The sequence below is a fragment of the Miscanthus floridulus genome, chromosome 18 (genome assembly GCF_019320115.1).
Source record: "Miscanthus floridulus cultivar M001 chromosome 18, ASM1932011v1, whole genome shotgun sequence".
Taxonomy (NCBI): domain Eukaryota; kingdom Viridiplantae; phylum Streptophyta; class Magnoliopsida; order Poales; family Poaceae; genus Miscanthus; species Miscanthus floridulus.
Window position 1 is genome coordinate 121,847,418 of NC_089597.1, and position 10,147 is coordinate 121,857,564.

Here is a 10,147-nt window from a genome sequence, read left to right on the forward strand (position 1 = left end):
GCTAGGTTTTGTTGTCTGTGAGGAAGACTGACCTTTCTAGATTCAAAGCAAAAGCAACCTTGGCTGCCAGTAGCAATGCCCAGGCTTCGGCTTCCAGTGGTTGCAAGGCACACGTTGAACCACCACCTGAAAAAGAATTCCACTACAGAGGCTATGTGTTGGAGATATGAGAATGAATATTCCGATTCCTGTTTGGGCTGCATTCATATTCTGTTGTACACAAACTGAAGCATCACAAAAAAAATTGGGCCATCAAGAACCTGCAGAATTTGATTTGTAATTTGCATACGTTGAGATTGACTAAGAGGTATCTCTTCTTCCATTGCTAAGCTGTAAGCCATATCTATGGCTTTGACTTCATGGAGCACTCAACCAATGAATGTTATTAAACATGTGATCATTTCAAGATTTCCAAAGACACCACATGATAGAGAAAATTAAACCTGTAGTTGCCTAGGGAGCTGAGGTCCTTGCTGCAAGATCATTGCAATCTGCATGTGAAGTCCATGGCCTGTAGAAGGTAAAGCATGAGGTCGGAGTTTTATTTTCTATGCATCCACAACGGGAGAAAACTTTATTAATACGTGGAATTATTCGATGGAGTTTGGTTGTTGTTCCTAGAGTGAGCCTAAGAAGTCTCCAAGCAAAAGTTTTAACCTGTGGCTGAATGGTTTTGTCAGCCCATACTTGATGGAGGATCTGCAACACCTGCATAGGCACTTTTGGAAGCACTTTTGGAAGTACATTGTCCATTAGAGTTCAACTTCCAATATAAAATATCTGGTCCTATATGTGCAATGTCCAAATAAGGTGATGATTCTTTCAGCATCCCAAATTTTAGTATTTGGTCTCCACAAATCAAAAACCTTGTCAGGGATTTGGTAAATTGTTTGTTCAAGATTTAACCATTCATGCATTTGTCTGCAAAATGGACTCCAAGGCAGGTTCCATATGGATGTGTTACCATCTATGAATTGGATGGTCACATTTTGTTCAAGATGCTGTCTAATGCTAAGAATTGAACTCCAAAAGGTTGACTTGGGAATGTAAGTTGCAGCAGTACGTGCAAAGAGAAGTGTGGGAATAATATTTGGATTTGATTACCTTTGCAACAAAGGATTCTGGATCATGAACCAAGCGTCAGGCTATGTTAATCAACATACCTTTGTTAACAAGTTCAAGATTTCTTATGCCTAGGCCTCTTTCCCTTTTTGCCTTGCAAATGGATTCCCAAGATCTGCAGTGGATTGGTTTTTTTTTCTCCTGATCCTTTTGAACGCCTTGCCACCAAAAAAATGCGAATAATTGTTATGATTTTGGCTAAACTTGTTTCTGTAAAAAGAATGTTTCCCATGTAATATATGGAAATTGAAGCAAATACAGATGGAATAAGACTAAGACGGCCAGCATGATTCAGAGTATTAGCTTTCGTCAAAGTAAGTCATGATATGAATTTGTTGTAAATGAGCTCATAAGCTTTACTCCTGTCCCTGGGAGAGATGATTAAAGGATGGCCTAAGTTCATAGTGCTGGGCATGAAATCATTAACAGGAAAGACAAGCTTTATTTGGGATTTGACGTGTGGACTAATCTTTTGCCCGAAGAAAATTGAAGATTCTTTTCCCAACGTGGAGTCTGACCTGACCCACTCATGTGGGAGCCTCCGACACTGGGTCTGCCTTTTTTTTTTTGGAGTCTAACCTGACATAAAACAAAAGGAAATGATTTGATTGATGGTGTATACCTGTCTGGCCAAAGTTTATTAGATCATCTGCGAAAAGAATGGAATGAATTGGTGGACAACCTGGACCTAGCACAATGAGCTAAAGATTACAGCAACCTGTATCTTGATTTGTTGGCTAATCTTTATGATGGCCTGGCCGATCAGAGAGAGGATCAACGCGCGCGACCTGGCTCCAGCGTTGGTGGTTTTCTCCCGGCGACGTGAGGGCCTCGCTCCCGTCACAGGCAGGTCTCGCCGGCGCCACCTCCTCGCTGGCACGCACGTCTCGACTGGGGACGGATACGGTGTGGATTTTGGACGACGTGCGTGGCCAACGTGGCCACATTACTATGAATCATGCACCAGCAAAGCTGATAAAAGGGTGAAACACATGACTCTCGACAGTGCAAAGTTACGTATCATGCACCAGCAAAGCTGGGCAAAATATATCCCTGGTCTTTCAGTATTCAATTTCCAGTCGAGCACATAGAACGGAATCCTGATAAAGAGCACGACGGCCGCACCCATCGAGCGCTACAAAGCAACTGCCAACTGCACACTCTCTCAGTCTCTGTCCTCTGAAATCTCTCCACTCCAATGGCCTCATCAGCTTCAGGTCAGCAACCACCCAAAACGAACAACCAGCATGTCGAGCTTATCATGTGCAGCGACGACCACGACGCAGGCACGGCGGCGCCTCGCGTGCTCGATGAACAAGACGACGAAGCTAGGGAGCTCCTGCTCGATGTGGTGGACAGCAACCTCGTGGTCGCCGATGACGCCAGCGGAGGAGGTGATGGGCCGGCGGGAGCGCTGCCCGCTACCGGTAGGCCGCCGCCCAAGATACGGGTGCGGGGGCTGAGGAAGCGGGTGGCGTCGACCGGCGAGGAGATCCTGCGCGGCGTTCACCTGGACGTGCCACGCGGGGTCGTCATGGGCGTCATCGGGCCCAGCGGCAGCGGCAAGTCCACGCTGCTCCGCGCGCTCAACCGCCTCTGGGAGCCCGCGCCCGGCGCCGTGTTCCTCGACGGCGCCGACGTCTGCGGCCTCGACGTCCGCGCGCTCCGGCGCAAGGTCGGCATGCTTTTCCAGCAACCCGCCATGTTCGACGGTACGTACGTACGTATACTCCTGCCAGTACACGCTAGACGGCTAGAGACGGACTTCGTTCATTCTTTTTCTCTGCCAAACAAACTGCGGCCTTTTCTTCAACCAAGACGAAGTGCACGAACACGTGGACCGTACGATCGGGATGAACGCTTGCTCGTAAACGATCGTAAATTTCCAGCCGGGAACAGTGTTTTTCTCTCACACCAAACCAGCCAGCAGTAAATAATCCACGATCGTTTACGGCCTCCCGAACAGGCTGATGATCAATTGTTCAAGAGCCCAACCGATGACTTTTATTAAGGCCGCGTTTAGTTGCTCTGAATCGGGGTCGCCCGATTTACTGGTCATTCCTGTAGCGCACTGTAGCATTTCGTTTGTATTTGGTAATAATTGTCCAATCATTGATTAATTAGGCTCAAAACGTTCGTCTCGCAAAGTACAACCAAACTGTGCAATTGATTTTTGATTTCGTCAACATTTAGTACTCCATACATGTACCACAAGTTTAATGTGACGGGGAATCTTCTTTTTGCATAGTGCCAAAGTTTGGATTTTGGTGGAACTAAACATGGCCTAAGAGCTTCTTGCATGATTTTTTTTTAAAAAGAAAATGTTCAGCACACTTAATACCCACGACTTTTGAAGCATGATGCCAGAGTTCATGGCTTCAGGCTTCCTCGCTCTAAGACTAAATTTAAGTCCGTTAAAGTTTGTTCTAAATAAATAAATAAAAATAAACCTTGTCAAGTTATATTTTAAATGAAAAGATTTACACATTATGATTTTTTAATAATCTTAATAATGTGGATCTTGTGTTGTAAATCCACGTAAGTTTTTAGGTGTAAATAGTCAAAGATGAAAAAAAAACTAAATTGACTTGATTCTGATCGAAGAAAGTAACATCACCAAAAGTTAGCAAAATGAAAGTGTCCGGCTTAATTTATAGTTTGTACCACTCTGAGGATGATAAAATCAGGCTATGTGTCCAATTTTACAAGTACAACTTACTTGTTTGTGATGTCATATGGGTTTTCGGTACACATGATGAAAGAGAAAATAGACCGGTACGAATAAAATTTCTTGCTTCGAAGATGGCAATGGCGGACTCGGATTTCTAGGTTTGAAACTGGCATCATTAGCTAAAGGACGGTTTTGACAGGGCAAACCATGCTTACATAATTCAGGAGTGACGTGGCTTTGACGTAGTATGTTACGTAGCTTTGAATGTAAGCTTGTATGGTTATTATTGTTTAAGCCTCTCGATAATTCCCATAACGGATTTCTCCAAAGAACAGAGCGGTGCAGAGAGAAGCAAACAACTACTCCTACTATTCCAAATTATAAGTTGTTCTACCTTTTTCTAAATAGATAACTATAATCTCTACATATCTAGAAAAGTTAGAACGACTAGAATAGAGGGAGTACGTACTAAAATCGTTGTAAACTGTGTGACGAGCAAGACTTGATGTCCATTTTGGAATTTATTTGGGCTTTACCACGGAAAAACACACACAAAAATGCGTATCCCACGATGTCTAATTTTTGTTATGTTTCTGTGTGTGCTATGCTAGGAACTGTGGCATACAACGTGCGCTACGGGCCACAGTTGCGCGGCAAGAAGCTCACCGAAACCGAGGTGCAGAGCCTGTTGAGGCTGGCCGACCTCGACCCTACCTTGTCCTCCAAGCCTGCCAACGAGCTGTCCGTCGGCCAGGCTCAGCGCGTTGCCTTGGCTCGCACCCTCGCCAACGACCCTGAGGTGCGCGCACTCTCTTACTTTGTCGTCGCCGCCGTCCGGTCCTCCATGGCACTGTCGATATGATCACCTTTGTCGCTGGATGCATGTAGGTGCTCCTGTTGGACGAGCCGACGAGCGCGCTAGACCCTATATCCACGCAGAACATCGGGGACACCATAGTGCGTCTGAACAAGACGAGGGGGATCACCACGGTGATCGTCTCCCATAGTGTGAAGCAGATCCAGCGCATCGCGGACCTGGTGTGCCTTCTCGTCGCCGGCGAGGTCGTGGAGGCGCTCGTGCCGTCAGAGTTGTCCAGGGCCAAGCATCCCATGGCCCGACGCTTCTTGGAGCTAAGCTGAAGATTGATCTGAGCAGGTGGAAGATATATATACTATCTGATTGATGTATGCGAAATATGCGTCATAAACAGAAACAATACGATATATATATTATTGGTGCGACATACTCACTACCATAATCCTGAATTACTTTGACTGCTAAAGATTTCCTCGAGGGTCTAAATAAAACTGCCAAGGAAACGCTTGGCTGCGGACATAGACCTCCAAGGAAATGAATATTTTAGTCTTATTTTAAAAACAGCAACGTAATATCATGGGAGTGGCCTTATACTTGGTACCAATCATTAAGCACGCTAGTCATCCCAGAAGACTTCTTCTTTAAGCTGGAAGGCCTTGGTGAAGAAGTCTGGCCAGCAGAGGTACGACAAGCAGATGTTAGATTGATCTCCTGACCAATAAGCCCAACGGCCTATTGGGCCTTGGTTTCGCGCCCTGATCGGGGGCGCCCAACCCTACATGGTTGGTGGGCCCCCGTCGCACTGCGCTATATAAAGAGGTGGGGGCCGGCGGCTCAAAGCACGAGGTTCGCCGTGAGCCGCAAACCCCACCGACAAACCCTAGACCGATCTCGAGAGGGCGCGCAGCCAGCGACGGGAAGCTCCGCTGATCCTCGCCGTCGCCACTGCTACGCCCGACCGCACTGCATCGACGTCCGTGCAACCTCTACTCCACCCGTCGCTGCCCGTGTGCTGCCTCCATCACCGAACCCGCGATGGCTAGCACAACCGCGACATCATCTGGAGGCTCAGGTTCATCACCAGCCCTCTCTTCCCTATCTTCCTCTCGGTGTAGTGTTCTAGGTCTAAATGTGCATGTGTTTCATGGTTCTATGAGTTCATCCGCCTAGATCTACTCTAGTCGATCCACAGAATATCAACAATGGTACCAGAGCCTACTAGCACGTAGATCTAGAACGGGTACCGATTAGAAAAGGAAAAGTTGATTAGATCCAGTGTGGATCTAAGCAGAAAAGGGGTCACCCGACGTTCGGTTGAACCCTAACTCGATCCGTCGGATCTGAGAAAAGAAGAAGGGCTCGGTTTTCATGCAAAGAACGAACCCTAAAACCCGAAGGTGATTCGGGGAAAAGAAAACAGTGGCCGTCTCAACCCTAACCCTAACCCTAATCGTCAAATCGGGCTAAAATCCGAACAAATGAATCAAAGAAAGGGGAAGAGGGTGGCTCGGTCACCTCGCCGTCGAGCACGCCGGCGCGCGGGGGGAAAAGAAAAGGAAAGGAACCGATTTCAAATCGGAAAACCAAACCCTAACCCTAAAAAGGAAGCCTACCTGGGCTTCTACCCACCGCCGGCAGCATCGCCACCGCGCGGATAGGAGACCGCGGCGTCGCTCCCGAACGGCGCGTGGGACAGGGCCGAGATCCGCACTGCACCTCGCCAAGCGGTCACGGCAACAGGGCACCACCCTGCGGCCCCTCGACGGCGGCGTGCTCAGCCTCGGGCGAGCACGCACGCCGGCGAGAGGGCGCTGGACGGTGCCGCCCTTCTTCTCCCTCGGCCACTGAGGACGGCTGCTGCTGCGGGTCTCTCAGAGCTGCGCTGCGGGGTGAGAGAGAAGGAGAGGAAGTGAAATGAACCTAGGGTTCAGGGAGAGGGGCTGGCCGGGGGGTTTTGTTCGGGTGAAATGGCCGGGCAGCCGTCGGATGGAGATGGACGGCCACGGGCGACTGGGCCAGCGCCGCAGCCCAGGCGGGATAGGGAACAAGGCCGAAATCCCGGCCCAGGCCTAGGTTGCGGCCTGGGCGCGGGGAGAGAGCGCGCGCGGCTAGGCGCGGGGGTGCGCTAAGCGCGCGGATGGGCCGCGGCTGCTGGGCCGTTTTCGCTGGCTGCGCGCACGCGCGTGGGCAGGCCGTGGGCCGCGCGTGTGCTGGCTGGGCCGAAATGGTCAAATGAACAGATATTGTCACAGTTTTTGTTTTCTTATTTTCCAGAAAACAGTTTGATCAATTTGAATTGATTTTTTATGATAATTTTCTGTACAAAATTTATCCAACGATATTTTTTGTTCAGTAAATAGTAAATTTGCTTCTGGAAAATAGGAAAAAGATTATTAAATGTTAAAGTTTCCGCTGCGTATTTAAAGATGTAATTTTCATTATTAAATTCGAACCAACGGGAGAATTTAATTTTGAAAAAGGATATGTTTTAAATTGATTATAATGTTGTTGTTATTCTGACCAACGTTGATTAATGACAATATTATAATGTTTTTTGTTATACATTAATTCTATTTCTGCCCAACGGTGATGTAGAATTAGTGTAGAAAATAATTGTATGTTTTAATTTTGACCAACGTTAAACTAAGGCATGCAATTATTGTTGTCATTTCTGTTCTCACCCTATTTGAATTATGTTTTCAGGAGGATACAACTTGATGAGTTGTATCAAAGAAATCCCCACTCTAAAAGGTGATAACTATATTGAGTGGAAGAAAAAGATAGACCTGGCCTTTATCCTCGCTGAGGTGGACTGGGTTGTCACCACACCGTGCCCTAAAGAACCTGAGGCACCGGTGAGGGAAACAGATGAGACTGATACTGCATGGCAGAACAGAGAGCAGGATTTTACTCCCGTAAAGATGTCCTATGACCTTGAGCATAGGAAATGGGTCACTGCCAATAAGAAGTGTCTGGCAGTGATAAAGAACACGATTGAGCCTGCTATTGTGGGCTCAATTCTAGACTGTGACACGGTCACAGAGTACCTAGACAGAATAAAGAGTCAGTTCACTGGCTCTTCAAAGACATATGCAACCCAGCTGATCAAGCAGCTGGTCACAGAAAGGTACTCTGGTGGCGGCAGTGGCATTAGAGAGCACATACTGAGAATGAGCAATCTGGCATCTAAGCTCAAACCAATGGATTTGGCACTCAAGGATGAGTTTCTTATTCATTTGATTTTTGCTTCTTTGCCCAAAGAATTTGACACATTTGTTGTTAATTACAACATACAGCCTGAAAAATGGGATTTGGAAAAGCTCATAGCCATGTGTGTGCAGGAGGAGGAAAGAATAAAAGTTTCACAAGGTGGTTCTGTCAACTACCTAAAAGATAAGAAAAAGAACTATAATAACAGTTCTTCCTCCAAATCATCTGGAAAAGGTCCCATGCAACAGTCTCAGAACCAGCAATTCCCAGTGGCTAAAGACCAGTGTCTCCACTGCAAGAAGACGAGGCATTATAAAAAGAATTGTCCTGATTTCTTAAAGATGATAATGAAGAATAAAGGTGAGAACATTATTACGTTCGTAAATGAATCCTTGTATGTAAAGTTTTCAAAATCTACTTGGTGGATTGATTCAGGTGTAACTATTCATGTTGCTAATTCATTACAGGGATTCCGTTCGATGAGAACTTTGCAAAGAAGCGAAAGTTTCATTAAAGTCGCAAATGGAGAACAAGCAGATGTTGAGGCCGTTGGTGATCTTCCGTTAGAGCTTGCTGATGGCTTCATAATTATTCTTAGAGATGTTCTTTATGTACCTTCTTTGCAAAGAAATTTGATTAGTGTTTCAAAGTTGGACCATGATGGTTATGATTGCCATTTTGGAAATGGCAAATGTCAGATATTGTTTAATAATAAATGTATTGGTCTTGCCTTCCGACAAGACGAGCTTTATTTGTTATCACTTCGTGAAAATGTTAATTCCGTATGTGATGTGAATGAAAATGTATCCTCATCGAACAATGGAAACAGAAAACGAAAGAGAGCTCAAGATGCGTTGTCGAAATTATGGCACTGTCGTTTAGGCCATATTTCGAGGGGGAGAATAGAAAGACTAGTTAAGAATGATATTCTTCCTCCATTAGAGCTCTCAGAGTTAGAACAATGTAGAGATTGCATAAAAGGAAAGTATGTAAAGAAAATTAAGAAAGATGCCAAACGAAGCGCAGGAATTCTACAGATTATTCACACAGACATATGTGGTCCTTTTCCTGTGAAAAATATGGATGGTTATGATTCATTCATAACATTCACAGACGATTACTCTCGTTTTGGCTACATTTATCCAATTAAAGAAAGAACAGAAGCATTGGATAAATTTAAAATATTTAAAGCAGAAGTTGAAAATCAGCATGATTTAAATATTAAGATAGTCAGGTCTGACCGTGGAGGAGAGTACTACGATCGGCATACCCCATATGGACAAGTTCCTGGACCTTTTGCAAGGTTCTTACAGGAGAATGGTATAGTCGCCCAGTATTCAACACCGGGCGAACCTCAGCAGAATGGAGTAGCTGAAAGGCGTAACCGTACCTTGATGGATATGGTGCGTAGTATGATAAGTTACTCCACTTTACCCACAAGTCTGTGGATGGAGGCGTTAAAAACCGCCATTCATATTCTCAATAGAGTACCATGTAAGTCGGTGCCCAAAATACCGTATGAGTTGTGAACAGGAAGAGTACCCTCACTTAACCACTTGCGTGTGTGGGGGAGCCCTGCTGAGGCTAAAGTTTTTAACCCAAACATTGGGAAGCTAGATCCCAAAACAGTGAGTTGCCATTTCATTGGCTACCTAGAAAAGTCAAAAGGTTTTCGTTTCTACTGTCCTAACAGACATACAAAGTTTGTGGAAACGAGACACGCTGTCTTCCTAGAGGATGAAATGATTAGGGGGAGCATGGTAGCTCGAGAAATTGATCTTGAAGAGAAGCGGGTGTATGCACCCACTCCGATCATTCATGAGCCATTTTTCTCACTACCTGCTGTTGCTGCACCAACAGTACAAGACACTGTGGTGCTAGCACCTGTTGTTATCCCGCCTATGGCAACAATGAATGATGATGAGGAACCTGTGACTCAAGATCCTATAGAACCTATTGCCACACATGAGGGGGAGCAACAACAGCCTCAAACAGAAAATGTGCCAATTGAGGAGGCCCCTAGAAGGTCTCAAAGAGTTAGAAAATCAGCTATTCCTGCTGATTATGAAGTGTACAACACTGAAGAATTTCAAATGGAGGATGATCCCACCTCATTTGAAGAAGCCATGAAAAGTGACCATTCATCAAAGTGGCTTGAGGCCATGGAAGATGAGATGAGATCAATGAATGCAAATAAAGTTTGGGATTTGGAGATAATTCCTAAAGGAGCCAAAACAGTAGGCTGTAAATGGGTCTACAAAACAAAACTTGACTCTCAAGGGAATATAGAGAGATATAAAGCCCGACTTGTGGCAAAAGGCTTTACA

The 10,147-nt window shown here is 45.7% G+C and overlaps 1 protein-coding gene across 1 annotated transcript; it reads left to right on the forward strand.

The window, feature by feature from the left end:
- Positions 1 to 2,225: 2,225 nt before the first annotated feature.
- LOC136522943 (protein STAR1-like) lies at positions 2,226 to 5,037 on the forward strand. The gene is made up of 3 exons (XM_066516738.1): positions 2,226 to 2,834; positions 4,405 to 4,592; positions 4,682 to 5,037. The coding sequence occupies exons 1-3, from the start codon at positions 2,321 to 2,323 to the stop codon at positions 4,931 to 4,933; spliced, it is 954 nt and encodes a 317-aa protein (XP_066372835.1). The 5' UTR covers positions 2,226 to 2,320; the 3' UTR covers positions 4,934 to 5,037.
- Positions 5,038 to 10,147: the final 5,110 nt, after the last annotated feature.